This window comes from Aspergillus welwitschiae, assembly GCF_003344945.1.
Source record: "Aspergillus welwitschiae strain CBS 139.54b unplaced genomic scaffold BDQ94scaffold_13, whole genome shotgun sequence".
Classification (NCBI taxonomy): domain Eukaryota; kingdom Fungi; phylum Ascomycota; class Eurotiomycetes; order Eurotiales; family Aspergillaceae; genus Aspergillus; species Aspergillus welwitschiae.
The window spans coordinates 221,399-245,353 of record NW_020798707.1 but is presented as its reverse complement, the minus strand read 5'-3'; the positions used below and the strand labels follow the sequence as shown (position 1 = coordinate 245,353).

The 23,955-nt window shown below is 49.0% G+C and overlaps 7 protein-coding genes across 7 annotated transcripts; 2 read left to right on the top strand and 5 right to left on the bottom strand.

The window, feature by feature from the left end:
- Nucleotides 1-170: 170 nt before the first annotated feature.
- Nucleotides 171-1,306, bottom strand: BDQ94DRAFT_169626 (3-hydroxyacyl-CoA dehydrogenase family protein; the record flags this gene model as incomplete). The annotated part of the gene is made up of 6 exons (XM_026771333.1): nt 171-450; nt 506-632; nt 701-721; nt 785-950; nt 1,000-1,179; nt 1,238-1,306. The coding sequence occupies 6 exons, from the start codon at nt 1,304-1,306 to the stop codon at nt 171-173; spliced, it is 843 nt and encodes a 280-aa protein (XP_026627115.1).
- Nucleotides 1,307-2,277: 971 nt separating this feature from the next.
- Nucleotides 2,278-3,393, top strand: BDQ94DRAFT_142045 (uncharacterized protein). The gene has a single exon (XM_026765953.1). The coding sequence runs from the start codon at nt 2,649-2,651 to the stop codon at nt 2,892-2,894; it is 246 nt and encodes an 81-aa protein (XP_026627114.1). The 5' UTR covers nt 2,278-2,648; the 3' UTR covers nt 2,895-3,393.
- A 561-nt stretch (nt 3,394-3,954) lies between these two features.
- On the top strand, nt 3,955-6,284 carry erg12 (mevalonate kinase). Its single transcript, XM_026765952.1, has one exon. It carries the CDS (start codon nt 4,153-4,155, stop codon nt 5,770-5,772), a length of 1,620 nt encoding a protein of 539 aa, XP_026627113.1. The 5' UTR covers nt 3,955-4,152; the 3' UTR covers nt 5,773-6,284.
- BDQ94DRAFT_178108 (uncharacterized protein) lies at nt 6,056-8,493 on the bottom strand (the record flags this gene model as incomplete). The annotated part of the gene is made up of 2 exons (XM_026773059.1): nt 6,056-8,210; nt 8,475-8,493. The coding sequence occupies 2 exons, from the start codon at nt 8,491-8,493 to the stop codon at nt 6,415-6,417; spliced, it is 1,815 nt and encodes a 604-aa protein (XP_026627112.1). The 3' UTR covers nt 6,056-6,414.
- A 7,213-nt stretch (nt 8,494-15,706) lies between these two features.
- BDQ94DRAFT_169623 (lytic polysaccharide monooxygenase auxiliary activity family 9 protein) lies at nt 15,707-17,017 on the bottom strand (the record flags this gene model as incomplete). Its single annotated transcript, XM_026771332.1, has 1 exon — nt 15,707-17,017. One exon carries the CDS (start codon nt 17,015-17,017, stop codon nt 15,707-15,709), a length of 1,311 nt encoding a protein of 436 aa, XP_026627111.1.
- A 584-nt stretch (nt 17,018-17,601) lies between these two features.
- BDQ94DRAFT_142040 (FMN-dependent alpha-hydroxy acid dehydrogenase) lies at nt 17,602-20,157 on the bottom strand. Its single transcript, XM_026765951.1, has 4 exons — nt 19,770-20,157; nt 19,197-19,702; nt 18,468-19,137; nt 17,602-18,387 (listed from the first exon to the last, which is right to left on the bottom strand). The coding sequence occupies exons 1-4, from the start codon at nt 19,900-19,902 to the stop codon at nt 18,212-18,214; spliced, it is 1,485 nt and encodes a 494-aa protein (XP_026627110.1). The 5' UTR covers nt 19,903-20,157; the 3' UTR covers nt 17,602-18,211.
- Nucleotides 20,158-20,558: 401 nt separating this feature from the next.
- BDQ94DRAFT_178103 (putative protein kinase) lies at nt 20,559-23,073 on the bottom strand (the record flags this gene model as incomplete). Its single annotated transcript, XM_026773058.1, has 1 exon — nt 20,559-23,073. One exon carries the CDS (start codon nt 23,071-23,073, stop codon nt 20,746-20,748), a length of 2,328 nt encoding a protein of 775 aa, XP_026627109.1. The 3' UTR covers nt 20,559-20,745.
- Nucleotides 23,074-23,955: the final 882 nt, after the last annotated feature.

Here is a 23,955-nt window from a genome sequence, read left to right as displayed (position 1 = left end):
CCTCGTGTATACCATCTTCTGACTGTTTCCCAAACCAACAGAATAATGTATGTATATTCTAAAGCTAAAACAACCAGGAATGTAGCATGATGTAATGTATACAGAAAAGAAATGTCCATTGGAACAAACAGGTACACATCCCATAGTGCCGACAGTAGTGGTTTTCCAGTCTAAGTATAACTGAAGAAGCCATTTCCGGATTTGACACCCAAGTCACCCCGATCGATCATCTCCCGTAGGTACTTGCGCGGCGCATTGGGGATCCCCATTCTCACTTTGGCATAATGTTCCTCGACGGCGAGAAACACGTCCAGTCCAGCAATGTCCATCAGCTCGCAGGGCCCTCGGGGTGTTTTCAGCACACACTTGTAGATTTGGTCCACCTCCTCGGGCGTGGCAATGCCCTCTTCTAAGACCAGGAGGGTCTCTCGTTTGATGGCGGCCCAGATGCTATACATGATTAGCATGTATACCCGTGTTCCATATGACGTGGTTGGCGAGATACCGGTTGAAGGTGTAGCCTGTGGAGGATTTGCGGACGTGGAAGGGTTGGAATCCATGGTCTTGGGTTTCCTTCATAAGCAGAGGTATGATGTCGGGTCGGGTTTGGCTGGAGCCCATGATTTCGATTGCTGAGGGATGGTTGATTAGCACATTGAAAAAGCTCTTCATGGTTGGATTAGGCGTTGGACTTCCCTACCTGTTGTCTCGGGTGGCCAGACTTGGAAAGATAATAGTTAGTGTTGCTGCTCATGGGGCAGTTATTGATAGGTATTGGACTTACAGGAATGCAGGTTGACGAAACGATCATCTTCCTTAAGCGATAGTCCATTGCAAATATCAGTAATGGAATAACTGCTCGAGTTTGATGCGATGATTGTCTGGGAGTGCGATCTACTGTCGAGCTCCAGCATCACGGACCGCTTGTATTCCAGGTCCTCTGGGACACACTGACGGGATTTAGCTAGGGTACATCAGTGCTCGGTGGCCTTTCCCTACCTCAATAGCAAGCCAGGAATCGCGAAGCGCTGGGTCCAGATTGTCGACAGTGAGGCTGGTTATTTTGCCTTCCTTGCCAGCTGGATTGGAGGCTCTCAGCCTTTGTATGGTAGCTAATGCCAGGTTTAGCTGGGCCGGGCTTTGGTCGACAAGGTAGACTGGTCTCCCTTGGCGCGACCACTGTTTCCGATACCAGTTAAACCAGAGCTCCGATTTAGAGTCAGGGAATCAAACATACCATGTATGCAAGGCGCGAGCCTTGAGTGCCTGCACCGAGCAGAGTAACAGCGTTGAAGAGTTTAGACATTTGGCGACTTGGCTTTAATTGACTTCAGTTATCCTGCGATTCAATCTTGAATCTCATAGCTGCAAGCAATCCCTGGATTAAATAGACAGATATCTATCGCTAAATACTAGGATTTTGTCGAAGATTCAGTGGTTTTCTGATGTCAGGGTCATTTTTGACCGTTCGTTCCTGTTAATACCCTGATCTGTACAACAGCACCGGTTTGATTGATGACTTACTTGGTTTCGAGTAGATATTTCTTGCTCCTTTCAGGAACTGGCTTTGACCGGGGGGTGTTACCGCAATGTCTTCTGGTCTTGCCTCCCAAACCTGTAGTCCTTTTCTTCATGGTAATTTGGTGAGCAACCCATAAATGATCGATTGATTGACTCAGAGTTTAGCACTTACCATTCGAAGACCGCGGCATTTACGCTGAGTGACTAGCAAATTGACACTTTCGGTGGCAATCTGCCGAATTTAGTTTGTTACATCTAATCGTGGTCTAATTGAAGAACGTCCCCAGTGAACGGGGTATGAGGCCGGTGGCTGGGTTCCTGGCTGACAGTCTGCATTTTGCTTGGTCAGGTCCTTGTATATTTCCGGGGAAGGGAACGTGAAATGTCAGAGCAAGGAAGTATAAAGTCTATCGGAATGATGTAAACATGTAATAGATAACGTTAGTTTCTGCCGATATTGATCAGCTCTTTCTTGGCTTGGAACCTAGGAACTAAAAGTCCGATGGCGGAACGATATGTCTCTCCTCTGCTTCCAGCTAATATTCTGAAAACTGGCAACTCTTCGAACAGAAGTTGAACGGATTTGCATGGCTAACGGCACAACACTAATAATCTTCTCGAGAAACTTATCACGACCTTGCAGTCTCAAATGGCCAAGAATCATGATGCAGTGGTTGTCAGGCCCCTATGACATAGGAATCCTACCATGCCATGCGACGATCCTGCCAACTCTTCAGACGAAGATCGCAACTCTTTAATAGACGAGCTTGATACTCCTATGCTACCAAGCTCCGCATCGAATGGGCTGAGAACTCTGAATCGACCGGGAGTAGTTGACGATTAGAGGATCCGGGTTGGAAGTACTTTGTCCGTCGTTCGAATGTCATTGAAATAACATTGTTCCTGGAAACGTTAAAACGCGAGAGCACTAATGTTTGTCTGACGCTTATATTGTCTAGTCTTCTTTCTCGCTTAGACATGAAGTTTGCAGTGACTCGTAGCCGGTATTATATATTGATGGCTAGCCAACAGTCACAATAGGCAGGGAGAATAATTGAAACAAGGAGATCAAGTCGGATCATGCTGACGATGAATGTAGATGAAGAAGGTTAATCTTGTGCGGCCATATGTGGTTCAGATTGAAAGTGCATAGAAGCCCAGCATGTTGCACGAGGAGCGAATGGCATGTGCTGGGCCAGTTTGCAACGGCAGTCTGGCTGTGGCACCATTTGCACCTGGAATCATCTGACTGGCATTCATTACATACTACCGTTCCCCTGTCCTGGTGCAACACAGTAAAGGGACTAACACCCTCATGTCCAATACAAGACTATAATAAGTTGCTGTCCCATTTCCATGACATTCGAGAATAATTAATATAAATGATTCCAAACATTGTCAGCTTAGCTGCCTGCAATGGCTACAAGAGTGGTTTTGATGGATACAGTATTGACCATTCGAATTAACCTACATCAAGACCACTGTCTGAAAGACGAGCGTCCTAGAGCTTGCTTAAAGCGACAGAATTCTCCCTAAACCTTGGGTTGATAAAGCAAGGATGTCCGCCAGAGAATACCTATAATGCTAAATCGGAAGTGAGAGATGCATCAGAGGAACAGTTGACACCAGACAATGTCAGCCCAACCCATGTGGCCTTTAGCAAATGTGTAGGCATCGATTGTTGCAGTGAGTGGCCATCCACAGCCGGACTCATACTATTTTTACCAAGTCGATATGCCGTGGAAGGTTCGGACTGACGTGTTTGTCCGCGAGACAGAGAGACTATTTGAAACAGATATACTCCGGAAGCCGTCTCCGACCAGGCCCGGTCTTATGACTACTGCAATTATCCAGTCAGAGTTCACACGCGGGAGATTAGACGGACTATATTCTCGGCTGTATGGGAGAACTTGCCAGCCCAGGCGAAACCGGTTGCAAAGGGCCTCCTGCCCGGTATATCCGGCCAATGTAGCATCAAGGTAGCAATAAGTGGATACTCCATGCTTTGGGCTAGATAGCTACGGCATACCTACGCACCGACCTCTAGAGGATTGCATTTCGATGACGCCGTGCTACTCCTCCGTGCCTTGCTACAAAAGCTGGGAGGAGAAAGGTGGATTTGCTTGTTCGGGGAAAGGGGGGAAGAGCACGAAGAGGGCAGCAGGTTGGCAGCGAGGGTAATCAGACTCAGGGCTACCGTGTAGAATCTAGACCACGAAGTAATGGGCGCTGCAAGGCGAAAGGATTAAACGCAGACCAGAAGAAGCAATTGTCAGATGGCCGCCCGTCGAAACGGTGACTAATGCACAATTGGGGTCCGCTGATTGGCTGCCACCCCAGCTTCCCCTTCTAGCATCCATCGATCCCTGCCTCGCGCTGGCCGATCAACTGCCCCGGCGATTCGTGTTCTCATTCTCTCGTGCTTCTCGTTCGGTTTTCACGCATGCTGACTTGGGCGCCTTTTTACGGCCCTTTTTTCTCTCATTAATTCTTCCCCCCCGCGACTTCTAGTCTCTCTCTCCTCGCCATGCTCACCGTCCAAATCTCCTAACGCTTAGCCTTCCCGACCTTCAGCCCCCCGGAATCCATCGCAACCCCCTAAGTTACGTATCCTTCCCATTCGCTTCAGTAATGCACCACGGGCGAGTACGTCGCAAGAACGGCAGTCTCAGAGCCTCCAAAGCTGGCCAGCGTCGCAACATGTCCCATTTGATACCCGATAATGCCCCTCCACCTCAATCCAAAACCGTCACCGTTAGCGACGATAGTCCTGATACCTCCGACGCCGCCTCGAACACTTCAGCGACCACCGTTATCACCAATACCTCCAGCGTCCCTGCCACCTCTCCCACTAACGGGGTTGATCCCGTGAAGAAAGCTATGGCCCGCAAGGCTTCGTCGCCGATGGCGCCCCCTTTCATGGTGTCCGCGCCGGGCAAGGTCATCGTCTTCGGTGAACATGCCGTCGTGCACGGCAAGGCTGCCATGGCCGCCGCAATCTCCCTCCGCTCCTACTTCCTCGTAACCACTCTGTCGAAATCACAGCGCACCATTACCTTGAATCTCCGGGACATGGATTTCAACCACACCTGGAACATTGACGATCTGCCCTGGGATTTCTTCAAACAACCCTCCAAGAAGAAGTACTATTACGACCTAGTAACTAGCCTCGACGAAGAATTGTACGACTCTCTGAAACCATGTGTTGAAGATATATCGCCCAAGGCGCCCGAGGAGATACGGAAGAAACACAAAGGGTCGGCGCTGGCGTTCCTGTACCTATTTTGCTCCTTGGGCTCACCCCAGCACCCAGGAGCTATATATACTTTGCGCTCGACCATCCCCATGGGTGCAGGTCTTGGAAGCAGCGCCAGTGTCTGCACTTGTTTCAGTGCTGCATTGTTACTTCAGATCCGTACTCTAGCAGGCCCACATGATGATCAGCCCCCGGATGAAGCGGAGTTACAGATCGAGCGTATCAACCGGTGGGCTTTTGTCGGAGAATTATGTATACACGGAAACCCAAGTGGTGTGGACAACACGGTCTCTACTGGCGGCAAGGCCGTAATTTTCAGGAGAGAGGACTACTCGAAGCCCCCGAAAGTTATACCGCTACCTAATTTCCCTGAATTACCGCTCTTGCTCGTTGACACACGACAGAGCCGCTCGACGGCGGTCGAAGTTGCCAAAGTTGGGAAGCTCAAGAAGGAACACCCACTCGTCACCGAATCGATCCTTGATGCCATTGATAAGGTGACTGTGTCCGCTCAGAGTGCGATCCAGGGGGTGGAGGGTGATAGTATCGATAAGGAGACTCTCGAACATATCGGAACGCTGGTTCGTGTCAACCACGGTTTCCTAGTTTCCCTGGGGGTATCTCATCCGCGACTGGAGCGAATCCGGGAACTGGTCGACTTTGCCAATATTGGTTGGACAAAGTTGACTGGTGCGGGCGGCGGTGGTTGTGCGATCACACTCCTGCGCCCAGATGCCAGTGTGGACGCGCTCCGTGAGCTGGAGCGCAAACTCGCTGCAGAGAATTTTTCCAAGTATGAGACAACCTTGGGTGGAGACGGTATTGGAGTCCTCTGGCCAGCGGTGCTGCACAACGGCACCGATGAAGAGGGCGGCGAAGAGATCGACCAGCAGAAGTTTGAAAATGCCGACGGACCCGAAGGCATCGAGCGCCTTGTTGGCGTCGGCGTTCAAGAACGTCGGGAAGGCTGGAAATTCTGGAAACGAGCTGTCTGAACTCGACTTTCCCTCACCCTCTCTCATTTCATCGGAACTCTTTACGATCATTTCCCCTTACGTCCGAGCTTGGTGTTAGGGCATTGCACGATTGCATATTCTATTTGTTTAATCGACTTTCAATTCCCCTTTTTTCTTCTGTTGTCATGGCTTCACTTCACTTACTATTCTCTTCCCTTCTGTGTATAATAATTCTTTCCAGATTCTTCGACACGCCTCTTATCTAACTACGGAATATATTCCTTATCATACACATTTTATTGACCCCCCTTTTCTTTTCTTTTCTTCCAATCTTTCTTCAAATGATGCGTCAGGGACCCAGGCTTCAGTGAACAACTTATCTCATGCTTTATGTTGTATCTAAGTAATCCAGCGATGCCAGTGTCAAGTCAAGAAGTGTATTCAGCCCCTCTTATGTGTATACTTGAACTTCAAGTATCTGGCACTGAAAATAACAATATTACTACTGTACTACTAGTACCAATATCATAGAACGCTAAATATACACTCCCAGCGATATGAACAAAGCACAGAAGAAAGGACGTATATCCTTTTCACGTTCATCATCAATTACAGTACCAGGCTGGCACTTGGACAAACAAACACAAGAAAGAGGTTAAAGATAGTGGTCCCATTCTATGATTACCCCATTGTAGTCTCCCAGCCCTTTTCTATCATCACATCCATCCAATAGACGCCCGGCTCCCCGGCGTCCATACGCCGCCAAACCTCCCGCACCAGCTGCAGACAGACACTAATGGGCTTTGGAGGGAGCACGTGAAGATACGAGGTGAGGCGGCCAAGGATGAACCGACGACTTTGCGAGACGTCAATGGCATGGGAGGAGATACTTGGGCCGTTGCTGCTATCGAGAGTGGCGTCAAGTGGGGGCAGACGGGGCAGACGAAGCTCGCTACTCGAGGCTACGAGGAGGAAGGGCTGGAGACATCGGGTGCGGGACTCAAGGGGGATGGTCTTTAGGCGGGAGAGAGTTGTGAGGGTAAATTCGGTCAGCCAGGCATCGTAGTAAGAGTCGGAGTCGGAGCTTGAAGGTGCGGTGGTTGATGTTGTTGTTGGATCGGCGGAGTCGGTGGGTTTTGCGGGCGGACATGAAGGGTCGCAGTACCAAGGTGTACTACTGCCCACTGGAGAGGAGAGGAACGGATCCTGCATGGTTGGTTCTGGAGCTTGTGGATTTGGGGAAGGTCGTTGTGTGGGTAGTCGTCGGCGAAGAAGATCGGGAAAGACCCGGTATAATTGCATTAGACCGGTACAGCGGTATACTTCGGCCATTGTGAGAAGATGCCAGACTGGGGTTTCGTCGTCGCCTGGGCTGATGATTTCAGCTTCAGCTGGGTGCGCCAGAGTCAAAAGTCGCTCTTCTAGCTCTGTTGCTTTTGCCATGGCGCGCTGGGCGCGTGCAATGTCTGAGTGTGAGGTAAAGCAGCGGGAGCGAATTCGTCTGCGCTCCCGACGTATAAGCCTTCCTACTTCTTGGACGGTATGCTGTGTGTCGCGGGCTATGCCGGTCCATGGATGGGGAACGCGTTGTAGGACGAGCGATTCACCTGTTGCGGCGGCTGCGGAGCCTGGCAACACCGCCGAGTCATCTGCCACAAAGGATAGGAGCATTTCCCAGTAGACCAAAGCTTCTTCAAAGAATTGATGGTTATTGCTACGGCCTGGAATTGGTGGTCCGGCGTGCTTGGTGTCCAGATGATTTCGCAGCAGGTTGAAGAAGGAAATGCCAAGGTCCTTGGGGTCGTGCCAGCTGGCTGTTTGGCCAAGCATCAAGAGAGCTAGGAGTGACTTGTCGTCCAGGGCAGACTCCTTTGTGATGATATCGACTGCCTCATCACGCATTTTCCGGCCTAACGGGCCGAATTGAGGGAAGTCGTGGACGAGTGTTGCAGCAGCCATGCTCTGCATGGTCCGACACATGGCCAACGACGAGCCCCATAGTCGGGATACAGTCGACCGGAATGGGTTCATCTGACTGTCATAGCTCGAAAACAAGGCCGCTACCTCTTTGAAGTAGTACTCCACGAGAGTCCAAGAAGGGTTGTTGAGGGGCTGCGGGATCGATGTGAAGTCCCGCTGTGATGGCCTTGAGCCAGGTGGAGGGTAGTGGCGTACAATAGTAGAAGGTGAAAAGCCAGGAAAGATGTGAGGCTCATCTTGTAGAATCGGTGCGGCCAAAGAGAACAACCCGAACGGATCATCTGCATTGGTTCCCGGTGATTCGAAGTTCAATGCCGGGTTATTTTGGGTAGCTGTTGATGCCGATGCTGGAGAATGGAGGTCTGCCAGTTCCGGTAGTGAGCCTGACTGCTGTAAGTCCCATAAGTTGTCACATATACCGCCTGGTCCGCCTAGTTCGAGACCTCGAGGATTGGCCGGGCCGTCGGAAGTGGTGAAGTTGAGGCTGTCACCAGAGGCTATACTTCTGGATGAGAAATACAGACAAGAGGCACAGGCAATCCTGCCAAACGACGGCAAGCATACTGGTTGGACTTCACGAATTACTACTGACTGACTTTATCGACAGCATTGGAAAGGCCAAAAATGGGTCCGGACTATCCGTTAATACCCTTCGATTCCGCTTATAAGCGATTCCTGAATGAATTCTATCTCTTGATGGATGCACCGAATGAGCACGAGAGATATATACAATGCTTTACACCCGATGCTACGGTATTAACGAGGGGAAAGGAAGTACATGGTAGAGAAGGTAAGCGTGCCAGGATCATATCCAACAGTTCCCTAAGACTTTGCTCATTCATTGATTATTGGATAGGAATATTTACCCTCAGAAAGGCCCTTTGGAATCCAACTAAGCAGTGCACGCATCGCATTAAGCAGGTTTTCCCGTACGGAGCTAATTCTAATGTTGCTATGGTGCATGGGACGCTTGACTGCGTATTCAAAGATGGGTCTGTCAAGACAGGTGACTGGGCTGCAAGATGTCACTTTGTCATGCGAGATCGAGTATATTTATCTCGATATCAGATATATATGGCTCGTGATACAGCTGGGAAACCCAAAGCGAATTTTTAGCATGGTCTACAATGGTAATAGCATGTTGCTCAATCCAATGGAGCATATTTAGTCGTACTACGTGGCTTAGAAGATATAATGAATGTACTATTCGGGCGTTAGGATAAACTGTCGGATGCGTGGAAATATGAAGGTATCAAATCAAGCCTTTGCATTCGCATAAAAGCATAGGGAAACCTGCGCTACCGAGGGAAAACCCATACTAAGGCAGACTGGAATATACAAATTCACAAAAACACAAATCAGTAAATACACAAACAAGATGGCGTATGAGTGTCAAGATGTCTGTTTGTTGCCCAGACTTTCAGTTCCCTTAAAGCCACCTATTCACAGCCACAATGTCTGGCGCAGTGCACTGGATCGCCGCTAATAAGGCATGTAGTGTAACATTTGATTGCGTGGTCACCGTGGCATGGCAAGGAAGCGTCGGTATCCTGTCGAGACTTCTAATCAGCATATCTGCTCAAAGGACTGTGAGCGATAGAAATCGTGGGTTTCAGTCCCCTACCGATCGTACGTGAAGCTTGTCACCAAGCTTGTCACCAAGGTTGTCACCAAGGTCTGTTCCAAGTATGCCATTAGGGGCGGCTACTGCAAAGGCAGAAAAGAGGACGGTGAAGAGGACAGATGAGACCTTCATGATGATGATTGATATAAAGCTGTTCTGTAGATAGAATACTCTGGAGAATACAATGAGAACATACAATCGGGGTGAGTACCCAGACTTAAATACCCGGCAGGAGGCCACTGTGATATCGTTTCATCTGACTAGTAATCATGGCCACGCAATGAGCGGCAAGGGATACCCTCAATCAGCCGATCTATTTCTTCACACTTATTTAGTATGATCTGAGCCCTAGTCCGTTCTGACCACGACACTGCTCCAAGCAAGGCGACCATCGAAATGCGACCTGCATGATCGACTTTAATCCACCGGGCAGAGCTGAACTTTGCTGGGCCATCTATCTGATAGTCAGCTATTCGATAGAGATGTACAGGGGATGATAATCAGCAGGTTGAACAATGCTAATTGCGATGTGTTCTCAACGGAAACACGTTACATTTTGCATATTTAGATGCTATTCATGCCAAAGGTTCAAAGGGTCACACATGTTCGCCTTGCTTTTCCTCATGAAACATAGCATCTATGTGGCACAGCAACATCAATAGCGTTTAATACGATGAATATTCGGAACATAAACAAGCTATCAGAGCATTAAAGGTTGAATAGATTGTGATCAAATCGCTAGACACAGGCTTGAGGCATGGGCTCATGGAAGCCACCTTACCGGTGGAGATCAGTTTCAGCCTCCTCAAGCCCTTGCATGCTGCACCTCTCTCTGCATAATTTGCTGCAATTAGATCTGATGTGGGGTATTAAGATCATCATTTACTCTGAAGAAGAGCTTCACCGCAGCCTGGCTGAACTTAGTGGCGGTGCAGACAATAAGGTTCATGTAGGCAAACATTCTCACCGTTATTGTCCCTTTTTGCAACCATTACACTAACTTTGCAGGATCGTCATACTAGAATAGAATTCATTGGTCTGAGAAGTAAGGATATTCAGGCAACGGGCTCGAGAGACTTACTTGAATAGTAACCTGAGCTTAAAAATAGGCAATCCATTGGGGTGGGTCGAAATAAAACCGCTTCTCTTAGTCCCGCCTTCACCCTACAAAAATGACTTGTCTTCCGATATCGCTACCGATCAGCCAGCCAGCCACTATGCCTGCAGGATATTACATCTCACATTGCCTAGCTTAATATGAATACCGAAGCATGTTGAAATTATCAAATGTATTCACCAAACTATAAGCATTACTTGTGCTAGCTGAGTAAATAGGATGGCTGAGACTAGCGCTTTGCCGATAAACGCATGAGTTTAGGTCCTAAAAAGAGGAAAAGAGACATCGTGGGAGATGTATGACAATCAAACTAACCTTCTGTAGCCAACGCACTTTCATGAAAAGTAGAAGGGTGTGACAATGGCAAACAAAAGCAAAATCTCAAGGTGCTAATTTTATTCAACGACCGCAGAGGGCACATGGGTGCTAGTATATCACTTATTAGTTGTATAAATTGTGTGAGTAGATCATGCTATAACCGGAACTTCGGGAAGATCAAGCTAAGTAAGGGATAGGAAGGCACCTGAGAGCGGGTAAGATTATCAGATCCGACTCATCTTACGGTAGCTGGGTTGTGGCTTTTCTGGCTTGGAAAATTGCCACAAGTACTACTTGCTACACTGTGACAGTAAACGGTGTGGCATTGGCATCCTTAGTAGATATTGTTTACGTAGATTATGTATGAAAAGCCGCCTTTGATAGATACATCACCTCTGAAGTCCTGGGTAATGATACGTCAATGCTTGACTGAACGGCGGGCCTAATTCACTAGATCAAGATTTCAGCACGTCGCCTAGGGTCTGCAATGCGCTGTCCAAGTCCATAGTGAGTTCATCGACAGGTATGGATGCAGTATGTTTGTTAGATGAAAGCTATCGTAGTATTGTATACTTTATTCAGTCACTGTGTATACATTGATTCTAAACGGAAGGCCTGATGTAACTTAATAATGCTTTCAAATCATGAAAAATCTGAATTTTTAGCTTTGTTAAATGAATGATAAAACAGATTTTATCCAGTCACTGTATGCCTTCTCAATTATTAGCATATAGCGTTGCCTTGATTAAGGGCCGGTATTTGCGTACCATGCCGGACATGATCTATTGACAACCACAGCCATTGCAACAGTTACCCGCCTCGGAGGTATGATTGTTGCTTTATCGATCCCAACAAGAGAGGCAGCAATCGCTAGCCTATTCGCTTTAGCAAACGTCGTCAAGCGCCGGTGTTTGTGTCGACAATTAGTGATTTATGGTTAACGACTATATATGTGAATGATTTGTATTTTGTTTTTTTTTACCCAGGTAATGCATCCCTAGTACTTTAGGGCAGTGCGTGGTCCTCAAACTATTCAGCTCGTATGTCAATAACCTATTAAGGCTTGCGTGAGCCATTTACGATAGCTCAGCCAGTATTGGGGGAGACATCAACTGCGTAGCCAACCATTTATTTGCCAAATATAGACTAGTTTTAGCCGATCTTCCTACAATGGCTGTAAACCAGTATCGGCCTGTCAATTGAACCAGAGAGCACCTCATCCTGGGATTACCAACATCAGTTAGGTATAACATTCTCCAATGGCATCTGCAGGAGAGGTTAGTGCGGAGAGATTCATATAGTCTAGTTTTCTTAGCCCACTTAGGCTTGCAGCTATGGACATCTCGTCAGCATGGCACTATTTTCCAACCTCCAGCTTAGCAGTCCTAGTGCAAGCATTTCTACCTCCTGCTGCCTACAATTTGCATGGATACACTAGACCCAATGCGTTACTGGCACCCTGTCTACTGTGGAAAGTAGGCATTGAACAGGATTCTGCAATGCTCGTGAAACGATGGTAATTTAGCAATTAGATCAGTGAGCCATCACCCTGCATTTAAGAATTAGGAGGAAGACATAGATCAAGCATGCCAGTAAAAGCGGGCATAGTTGAAGAACCTTTTTCGTTAACAAGAAATTGGGTAAACACCCTAGACATCTGGGATGCTCCCCGCAAATCCTCCCCCAAAGTGGAACTACTCAGTGTCGCGGAACAAAAATAAATAGCAGATGTTGACTAGCTGGATTCAGCTGGGCGTGGCCGGTTGTAAAGTGGCAATGCTACTGCGCGGGGTGAATTACTTTGTAGACTGGCCATCTTCAATATTGGAAGTAGCTCGACTGTATGATCCACCCGTGCGACTGAAATAATTATACGCAGCCCTCCAGGAGACTTAGGTTCAGCCTACTTCGTTACCGTGGTACGTAGTACTATGGCAGTGGCAATCCAGTGATTAGCGAGCGATAACACTAAACAGAGTACTCGCAACAACCCCTCTGTAGATCTCCAGCAGGGAGCCGGGGATCCTAGGCTAGCCAGTAGGCCCGATGACAGGGATCGCTCGTCTCTCAACTACTTATATGCTGGATCGTATTTAATGAAGGGGAGGAAATATCTCACCTGACACAGGTACTATCGCATACAATGGAGTTGGAGTACGCTATGACTATAACCCAGCTACATTCTTGAGAAGCCTACAATAACTACCCGGTATCACATTTCCCTTATTTAACTACCTGTCTGCCAACAATTCTACTTGCGATATCGTAGTCAACGCAACCCGCATCTCTATTATCAGTATACTCTGACATTCTGTGTTGTAGGTCAAGTATCTATCTACCTATTATCAGCAAGACATGTACAGGGGCTGCAGCGCAGTAATGAACATGTCAACCGTATCAAAAGCCGGCTACCTTGCAGTCCAAACACCGACGAAAGGTGTTTCTCTGCTAGTCTGGACAAGGAAACCGTAGTAGATAATCTCTTCCTATCACAAGGCGGGTTATCAGCTGCTTTCTCGGTGTAACCGGCCCCGAGCAGCGAATGCAGCAGGCAGGCTTCAGCGCGCTCGTTATAGGAGATTACCCCGCAGTTCGAACTACATTGAGGCATTTTCCGAGCCGAAGAGGCAGAAGCAAGAATAAAACTATTGAGGTGGCTGGGCTGATCGACCCATCCGTGCGGCTGAACGGCTGAGGATGCACATACGTTACTGCTTCTGCCTTGCCAAGCGCCCACGTTCCGGCATACCAATGGGATACTGGCTAAACAGAGTATTTCATGATGTGACTTGGAATTTATGTAGAAGGTTTACGAGAAAGGGGGTAACGAAATCAGTCTTCCTTTTGGCGGAATCGTGGGGAGAGAATCGTTAGCCTTATAAGTGGACTCACTACCAAAGGCCTGTCTACTCATTAAGGAGCAAGTAGTTATAAAACGGAACAGCAGACAAAGTGAACCCCCAAAGGCTCTTTCGCATTCCTTAAAAGTCTGCATGCTTCAACCACTCCACAGGGGTTGAAGTGTCCCCGTGGCTGGTTGGAGAATTCCTTCCCTTTTCCTCGGTGACATATTACTCTTGCTTTTCACCGCAGGTCGTCAAATCCATTATTGTTATGGAGCTTCCTTTCCGACCACCCTCTTTCTAAGCCAGGTCCAGAGTAGCTGAACTCGCACTTACCGTGTTCTGATAGTAGTGGATAATTTCAAGATCACCTGCGTGGCCGGTGTAAAATCAAGAAAAGCCCTACAATAACTGATACTAATCCTCCGCAGCCTAATAATCATTCGGTCCGAGTTGATGTTCAAGCACATGGGAATATACCCGGCTAGATGATTTCTATCGTAAATAAAGTCAATTAGCTATGTAGTACCTTGCAAGCCATCGCTGGATGAATCTAGACGGGTAATTACTTGCTCGTGATTATAGAGAGTAATCTGAAGTTCGATTGATAGGATTTAGTGAATATCCCTGCGTTTGATTCAAATGCTTCGGCAGGCTTCAAACAGAGTCACAAGCCACGCTTACGACCGTCCCGAGATTACTCTTGACAATTGAAACCCATAAAAACCAATCCAATCATCTGTTATATCATTCGTTCACGCGATTACATGACCTTGACACTCGCACAACCATATGTTGGGAATCCTTCCAACTGTTGTGGGAAACCCGATATCAAGGCACACAAGACACAACAGATCAAGCGCAAGTCATGACGATCAGGAACAAACCCAAAGTATCCCACAGCAATCTCGCCACGTATCCCCTCAAGAAGCTACCTCACGTCCCACCCCTACCATCATTATTCTTCCCATGACCGTGTATAAGGTATGGAAGTATCCTACTGAACGCTACAGCCGCAGTTCTCGCAACATGCGATGCCACCTTCTTCTCCAAATTCAAATCGGCAGGAATCGCAGCAAGTCGTAGCCGCTAGATCGGGGCATGAATTCTATTAAGGCCACGGGTCTTCGTTAGTTTTACATCGGTGGCTTCAATCGGATTTCATTTTTTTCAGATGAGAAATACATACCACTTGTGAGGGAGCTGATTCCGCGACGGCTTCGTTCGCGGGCGTGGGAGTGGCTGCCACGAGGGCAATAAAGAGGGCAGCAGCTGAGAAGATGGCTGAAAATTTCATGTTGTTCGTTGGTAAGGGGATAGCTTTTGGAATTTCTCTTTTTTTCTGACTTATTTGGACGTTTGAGAAGGGATGAGAAGATGGGAGTCAAGTGGTGATATGTGGATGCTATCGTGACTCGGGTACTGACTTTTATAGACCAGCAGCATGTTTCCTTTTTGTTGAGATCCAGGTCATTGATTTACTTGAAAGAGTATATACCATGTACATCTTTCAGCTCCAACTTCAGCTGACGGCTAGTTTGCCGCTATATCGCAAATCCCGAGACGCTTGTCGGAGTGAGTTAGTGGAGTTCAAATCCCGATAACCTACACTAATTGCTAAACTAGAAGGATATGTCTTCAGCTCTGCTCCTATCATTGACCCTAAGAGAAAATGTGACGGGTTTTGTGAAAAATTTGGTGTCTCGCTGATGAAATCATTGGTTTACGAGTCCCCGATGATCGACAGTAGATAGTCCCCGGCTGTACAGGACTAGCACCGAAATTTGCACCTTCAATCATCATCTGCTAGCAGTACTTACCACTCTATCATACAACCCTGGCATCCTAAGAAGGTAAGAAAGAAGCCAAGGATCTATAAGTTTAAGATAAGACTACAATATCACTTTAAGATGAAAGGCGATGGAATGTATTTTACGTTAAACGCGGGTTATTTAGCTTGATATCTTTCATTGTCAAAGCCTCAAGAGCTGGTCAAGGTAATGTAAATATACACATGAAGAGAAAGATAATTCAGGTCGCGTATGCCACAGATCCCCTATCACACCACTACCGAGAAACCGGTAAACTTTTTCACAGCCGGCGACGGCGAAGACCGCTAACATCACGACGCTTTGAAGATGCAGCGATGGTTAGCGTCTCCGAAATTCCAGGAGTGCACTCAGTGCCCGCAGCCATGCTCTGAGACGCGTCCCATTCGCCGTTGACGCAACGCTGGAACGCCGTGCCGCCATTGCAGTACCAGTAGTCTTCCTGGCTGCAGGAGCCGCTCAAGACGCCCGAAGTAGCCGAAGATGCGGAGCTAGAAGCAGCGCTGGGAGCGGAGCTGGTGGGGGTAGAGGCCGAATCGGAGGGGCTGGTGTTGTCGGAGCCTGCCATGCCAGGCTGGGTTTGACCGAACTGTCCACCAGCCGTTGAGCCACTGCCGGATTGGTTGTTGGTGCTACCTGAGCTACCAACATTGGAGGAGCTGCCGGAGCTGCCAGTGGGCTGAGGACGCGAGGAGGTGACCATGGTCGTCTGGGACCCGGCACTAGCATAAGACGTGGCAGCGGAGGTCACAACAGCAGCCTCGGTCGTCGAGGCGCTGGTGACTGCAGCAGTGGTGGTCGCAGAAGAAGCAGCAGCGGTGGCAGTGCTGCCAGCAGTGTAGAGGGTCGGGCCGGGGATGGTGTAACTGCTGATGCTCTGCCAGATGTCGATGTAGATGCCGGGGTCGGTGTCCTTGTACAATGCAGTTCCCAGGGTTCCGCTTGGGGTGGCAGTACCGCTTCCGGTGACGTTCAGGTTGATGCACTGGGGGTAGTTCTGGGCGCCATCCAGGTCCTCAGCACCGTGCAGGGCAATGATCTCGTGGCGAAGAACGTAGTTTCCAGCCTCAATATCGGACGGAATGGTGATGCTCCGGCTGTAGTTGTTATCGATGAGCTTGTCGGTAGCCCAGGTACCAGGAATCTCGGAATCATCGATCAAGCCACCAGCATCAATCTTGAAAAACTGCAGAGCCGTCTTGTCGACATCAGAGCAGGAGCCATTGCAGTTGGCCAGATAGGTGATCACCGGGCCATGGTGGTCATCGGGCCAAGTGTTCCAGGTCATCTTGACAGTTCCACCCGGAGTAACCGGAGCAGCGAGGGCACCGGGAGCGGAGCCACGATGGCAGACAATGTTGGAGCTGTCGTATTGAGTGGGAGAGACATAGCCATCGTCCGTGGCATTCGTGGACCAGGCAATCAGCTCCGGGGGATCAGACTCGTAGTAGTAGGTGTCAACGAGGTAGCCACCGTAAGTAGTGCCGTCGACCTCGATGCTCGACACATAACCATGTCCGGCCACAAGGGAAGCTGAGGCCAGCAGGACTCCCGCGATCTTAGAAAGAGGCATTTTATGTTGATTCACGCACAGCGGAATTTCTAAAGAGTGACAAAAGAATGGAAAGACTTCAATCAATGAAGTTCACAAAGTGAAAAGAATGAAAGACTGACGAGTCGGAAGAGAACGATCTGCTTGTAGAAAAGAATCATTTCGAGAGCCGTTCATGCTATTTAACATTTTTCGGATGATCAGCTCTGCCAAACTGCTTGACTACTGATCAAGCTAAGCGAAGCTTCCGTCATCTCCAGATCCGTTCCAGTTTGATGAAAGGATCTATGGTCGAAGCAGCCCAATGGCCTTGCTCAGGAATGGCTGTTTCAGAAGTTATGAGGGCTGCAGATTGGCAGAACCATGAAGGATCACGCATTCGTCGATAGAGTCGCCATGCGCTCAAGGCGGATCCCTCATACGAGGTCGGGATGGACAGGAAGCTTGACAGATCGAATGGATAAGATGAAGTTGTACTCTGCCGGAGATAAATTGGGGTTTGGCGCCGGGTAGAAACACGCCAGCGGCTAAGCGAGATGACAGGAAGTTGATGATCCCAAAAACGGGCCCGTCTCCACCGGTTCCCCCGATCTCCAGTCGTCTCTCTCCTCGCGTCTCGAGTCAGTTGTGGGGAGTGGCGCTGCGAAAGTGAAGATAATTCATAAAGCTTCATAAATGGTGCTTGCTGGGTATAGGTCTATTCCTGCTATGGATTGGACTTCATCCGCCACTTGATGAAGTGCCGACATGCCAAGTAGTGGTCGAAATGAAGAACCGGTCATCTGCCTAGAAACATGTATTACCCTGACAGAAGAACGGACTACCAGTACGGGCAATTGCTCATGCGACATAAGCATCTAATCAGTATGCGGAATCAGTTGATCCATTGAGGATCATCCCAGCAATGTGCCACTTCCAGGATAGAACATGGCATTTATGAATGGAGATGCGAAGGGAAACAATTGTGGATCATATTGCTCTTGTTGTTTCTATGTCAACTCCGTCTAGACCATTGCCATCATTTGATCCATCTCGTGATGATACGCAAGCATGCTCGACTGGCGAGATTGTCTGACTATCGGATGAGAGCTACCTAATCAAAGGCCTTGTTATCCGTGGCTTAAGGCTGCCATTGTTGCTGTTGGCCAGCTAGTCTGCATGCTTGTATTCTTGCGTTCATCGAAGTATAATGACCCATTACAAATAGCATCGATATCAAAGCCTAGGTCCAATTGGACGTCGGCCTTTAGCTACCATCCGCGCATACGGATGGGTGGCCGAGGTGGGGACCAGGTGATCTATGTCTCCAGTGTTGACTAAATGGGGACCAGCTTCGTCGAGACTAGTAATCCCTACATTACGCATAGCTGTCTCTAGCTCGTCTCTCATTACTGACGATGTATGCTGTTAGCAAGCAGGGATCGCGAGTATTCATGTGTGTACAGAAGGAAACAGAATGAAAAGCACTTACTGTCAATCAAATGCTCCACTCCCTCCTGGCCGTAATTAGTCGCAAAGAGCATGCTGCGTCCCATTCCAACCGCCGTTGCGCCCAGGCACACTGCCTTAAGAATGTCAGTTCCCCGCCGGATACCACTGTCGACGTAAACCTCCATCCGATTGAAGATCTCCGGGCACCGCTTGTGAAGCTCCAATAGAGTGACAATAGAAGGTGGGCTAGTATCAAGATTCCGTCCGCCATGGTTACTTAGCAGAATGCCATCGAGCCCGGCTTCCATGGCAAGGATCGCATCGTCAGCCGACATGACACCTTTCAGGCATACGGGCAAATGTGTATGCTGCCGCACCCACACCATATCCTCCCAGATCAATCCCGGATCAATGAATCCTGCCATTACTCGCCCGAGGCCGCCACCTTTTTTGTCATTCTTTGCTTTGGATGGTGCCATCGGGACTGATAGCGTTTCGTCGGCTTTCACGCGCTCATCTGCTTCGCGCTTTCCGGGCCAGGCGGCATCAACCGTTACAAATATAGCTTTGACATTGGGGTTGGCGGAACATTGGCGGAGGAGAGCAGCGGACTTGGCACGATCGCGGTTCACGTAGAGCTGAAAGAACATGTTCACTGAAGGTGCAGCGCTGCGCAGGTCGTCGAGAGGATAGGAAGAATTATTAGATACCTACGCAAGAAATCAGAATGGAAGAAGCGATGATGAAATCATTCAGATGGCGAGCATACCCCTTGGAAAATGCCTTTGTTCCCACAAGCTCTTGCGATTGCCAACTCACCATCCGGATGGATGAGCTTCGCCATTGCTGCTGGGCTAACGAACAGCGGGAGTTCGGTGTCGATTCCAAGCAGCTTGGTCTTCGTGTCGACTGATCGTACATTCCTTAAGACCCTCGGTCGCAGCCATATGCGGTCAAAGCAGAGTTTGTTCGCATCCCTCGTGATAAGGTCCGTTGAAGCACTGGAATAGAAGGCCCACGTTTTCTTGCTGGCAGTTTTCGATGCTACCAATTCGAAGTCGTGGGAGTTTATCAGGGTGTGTAGGGGTGGCTTCTCATTCTCTAGGAGCAGAGGTGGATTCTCAGTGGGCGGCTGCTTCACCCAATCATCGCTGATTGTCGCTTCATCCAACACTCCCATATTTCGCTCTGGATGTAGCTGTGTTTTGATGACACTCGGAGCATGGACTTCAGAGTATGCTTTGGTGGCATCACGTCCCGCGTACTTGAGGATAACTTGAAAGCACGTGTCAGTATATATTGTTCTAGATAACTATTAGGAGCTTTAGCGCTGCAGTCTTACTTGAAGATCCACCCGGATGCTCTTCCAAGAAGTCCGTCACATCCCATACCTGATTGTCGACCACAATCCAACAATCGTCGGGCGTCTTGTGTTGAGAGATCTGCTGTGCAGACAACTGCTTCTCTTTCGCCATTTTTGTCCTATCGAGCTTGTAATTCTATGGAAGTTCGCAGCTAATCCGATATACTGTCAAATCTCACCAATTAAGGCGATGGAGGTCACTGGTATGGGGGAATGCTCGGGGTGAAAGGTCGTGCACAAGATAGCCAAACGCAAGGGATTGAATGGGCAAAGGTCTGGAATCCGCTGATATATATACCGCCGTTGTATGGACGGGGAGAGGCCGCGGTCGGGGAACTGATCGCCCGCGTGCTTCGGCATATCATCGTTGCGGGGTGACGCAGTAGCCGCATCCCAGTGAGTCTTTCTTTACTTTTTATGCTTGGCTGGTTGCTGGGAGAGCATTCACCCAACAATGTGTGAAAAGTTGCCTTCCCCCTTCCTCTGCCGTGCTATCATCTTGAGACATGGTTGTTGTTCTTACATCAGTGTATGGGTGTATACTAGAATGTACAGTCATGAATTGAAGAAGAGATGAATCTACTTGGTTTGCAACCCCCGCGAATTGGAGGTGGTGGAGAAGGGGTTCGGGCTGGTCGGAGCATCGCCGAGGCCCTGCTTGTTGTGGCGGTCGGGGAGTTCGCCGCTGTCTACGGAGTGACTCTCACAACTTTACAATAGTCGGTGTCACTACATGCAGGGAATGTGCGATCTATCCGATTCGGTACACAACGCTATGCTCGCCTCTAGATAATTTACATGGCCCCTTTTCCTGTCTCACGCTAATCGACACACAAGTTCCAGGTCTCCAGTACGTTGTTGGACATTTGTACATCGCCAACGCCAACTAATCCATTAACCAGTTTATTACCTAACCCGAATCTCAACCGTCGGAGACATTTAACACACCATGAGTCTAGCTTAGACCCTGCACCTGAGAAAGAAGCTCCTCAAGATACTTCTTAATCTGCGGTGAGCGCCAGCGCTGTTGCGGATCAGGCTCCAACATGCCCCTTATGCACGTCATCAGATGGTCGGCGACCGACGTTCCATCAGTTAGGGCCATAGAGCCCATGTGAAGCTTCTGTGAGAAGTCTCCTGGGAAAATAGATGTGGTTGACGTTTGCCCCGGTGATCCTCGGGTGAGCCCTGTGAGGACGAGCTGGCGCTCCATTTTAGTGTTCAGTGGATATACCAGTTCAAACAAGATGACACCCAGCGCGTATACGTCGAGGGTCTCATCAATGACGTACACAGATGCTGGTTTGGTATTATGACCCGGGGATTCAGCCCCTCTTGCCTTGCTGGCATGGATAGGCGGACGGTAGAATTCGGTTCCGACGACGGTGTGGATCTCTGCGTCTTGTGGCATTGTGGACGAACCCTCTGGAGGACAGTCGTTGATGTGCGAAATGTCTGCGACAAGCCCAAAGTCACCGATGCGAGGATGGCAGTATCTGTAGATTGGCCCATGTACGCTTGTACAGGGAGTACATCCATCCAGTTGCTTCTTGTCCGGAGCGCAGAGGAAGATATTAGCTGGCTTCAGATCGCGGTGCACTATCTTCTTGGAGTGAAGATAATCAACTCCGGAGATTATCTCCAACATTAGCTTTAGAGAAGGCACCAGATGGTAGCAGTGGCGCCGTGGGAGCGATTTGTCATGCTCCGTGTTTGCACTTGGTTGTGGGTTCAGGTAAGAGCTCAGCGAGATGGGGTGTAATGACATTTGGATGTGTAGAACAACGGCGGGAAGCTGAGCTGCGCTTCGGTACTTCCGCTGAATTTGCAGTTTGGAAGGATCTTCGCTGAGGCCATCCGTGAAAATATCATCGTCGGTGCCACCGAAGGTAGACAGAGGTTCTTGTGAGTTGAGGCTGAAGTTGCGTGGAATGGACTCTATTTCATCATCGTCCACGGTGTCATGGGTAGACGTTGCCTTCGAAGTGTGGCTGCCCACACTGGCGTGACTTAGACGGCGATGGTATGTACTGGACGGCTTTGACTCAAGGTCCAATGGTAATGTCTGGTGTGATACAGTCGAAGTTTCTGACTGCTCGAAAACGATCCCAAAGCTTTGGCTGTTTGTCATTTCCCGGCTAGAAGTGTAGCTTTGCATCTGTGCGGATTCGATATCATCAGACCGCTCGTGCAGAGAAGCAGCATAACCGGAAGCGTGGCACTGTTCTACCCAGGCGCCATAATATCGAACGACATTGGTATGCTCAAGTCGAGCAAGTGTTCGAATCTCCTTCATAATCTTTTCCAGCTGGTTCTGGCTGCCGCCTTGTAGCTGCTGAAGCCGTCGTTGACTGAGGGGGATTTTTTTGATTGCATAGTCCTGGTCGTCTATATGGTTTTTGACATGATATACTTCGCCAAATGAGCCACGGCCGAGGATTTTGACCTCAGTAAACTCCATGATATACCGTGACAGATGACTGTTTGGGGGTTGTGGTTTGGGCTGAAATAGAGGCAGGCCAACAGGTGAGCTTCCTGGAAGGTGCACCGGCGAGTCAAGCAAGGCTGTGAGATCAAATGGAAAATTTCGTGAGGTATGGACGTTTTCGTGGCCAACTAGTCTCTTTTGGCCGCCTGGCAGTCCAGCACGACTATGTCCGGCCTGCACCATGTCCAGTTTTGTATTAATTGGCCACAGCTGGAGAGCCTTAGTTTGCTCTGAGCTCAGGCCTGCATCGGATGCTGTTGTGATTCCAGATTGCTGTCCACCGACATCATTGATTTTGAGTCTATCTAGCATAGACATGCCCAGCATATCAGGATTGTCGCGATAATATTGTCTTGTCGCTCCCCATTCATCTCCTTCGATTCCCTGAGACAACGCGCCTAACGAGGACAGGAATGCAGACTTGTGCGTGTATAACTGGTTCCCGAGATATCGCACTTCGGGCGAATCACGCGTGTACCGTCCATTCGAGCCCGCCTGTTTGTTTAAGATGTCTGCCGCCCGACTAAGACAGTAGAATTCGAGAAGAGCGGCCGTCATCATGTTCGAATGGCCCTTTGTATCACCCTCTAACACAGTGCCGGAATCAGCTTCATGGTCTTGATGGGCATTGTCCTGGAGCAGACGAGATTCATCAACACCATTTTCCTTATTCTGCTGTGTACCTTGGGTGGGCACGCAGTCTGTCGTAGACATATCATGTTGACTTTCGTCCGATGATGCATCCGAGGACGTATCCGAGGACGATACCTCCCTAGGAGACCTGAACATTGACATGGCAGGTATCACGAACGTGAATGATATCCTTCGGAGATAACGATTGGGTATTCGGAGATAATGATCGGAGTTAATGCCAGAACAGGCCCCAGCAGAAGAGGAATAGCGCAGCCATCTACGTGCTAGTAGTCACGGGGACGAACAGAAGCAACCAAAATACTGGGCTGAATGCAAATATCTTCAAGGGTTTGCACTTCCAAACACAGCTGCTGGACATACACTGATTGTATTCACTGGCTTGCCAAACACCAGTGGTGGAGTAGAGAGTGTTAGGCAAGAAGATGCCACGGGTGCTTTTTGAATTTGGTTGACGTGGTCCGCTTTGGGGGGTAGTTCAGAGTCCTTCATTCAGCCTCTTTCCATCAGATTCCAAACCGCCGTGCCATTGGTAGGGCGTGCATCAAGGGCGGCACGTCCTATAATGTGTTGATTGTACAGTGGATGTCAGGGAAGCGGGGTGTAAAGTTGCACTGCTTAATTAGATAGATCACTATCACATATGCCTTTTTTGTCTGCTGTTCAGAAAGAGCTCATCCTACTGTTGGGTTAAAATCTTCATTCTGCCACGCTTGGCGGGGTACACACGGAAAGTCACAACACCTGCTGCCTGTCGGCCTCAGGCACCACTGCTACCCTTGGCTTCTCCTGCCTCTTCGGGTAGTCCCGCAAATCGCCATGTACTCCGTATAATTTATGCCTTTCCCCAATCCTGCTTATCAGGGGACACAAGGCACTACTCAATGCTGTTTGCATTCCCACGTCGGAGTGGAGCATCTTAATTATCCTGGGACCTTCCCTAAACTTCATCGTTCAAGTTTGTGGGTTCTCCTCGAGATGCCCCTGTATTAGCAGGAAATTCTGATCGGATCCAGCGTCCCGTCT

Excerpts from the sequence above, each read along its gene's own strand:
- BDQ94DRAFT_142045 (XM_026765953.1), top strand. The coding sequence starts at position 2,649 with ATGTGGTTCAGATTGAAAGTGCATAGAAGCCCAGCATGTTGCACGAGG.
- erg12 (XM_026765952.1), top strand. The coding sequence starts at position 4,153 with ATGCACCACGGGCGAGTACGTCGCAAGAACGGCAGTCTCAGAGCCTCC.
- BDQ94DRAFT_142040 (XM_026765951.1), bottom strand. The coding sequence starts at position 19,902 with ATGGCGAAAGAGAAGCAGTTGTCTGCACAGCAGATCTCTCAACACAAG. Across the intron at positions 19,703-19,769 it reads GCATCCGGGTGGATCTTCAA|TTATCCTCAAGTACGCGGGA; the intron begins GTAAGACTGCAG and ends CGTGCTTTCAAG. Across the intron at positions 18,388-18,467 it reads AGTGGAGCATTTGATTGACA|TAATGAGAGACGAGCTAGAG; the intron begins GTAAGTGCTTTT and ends ATACATCGTCAG.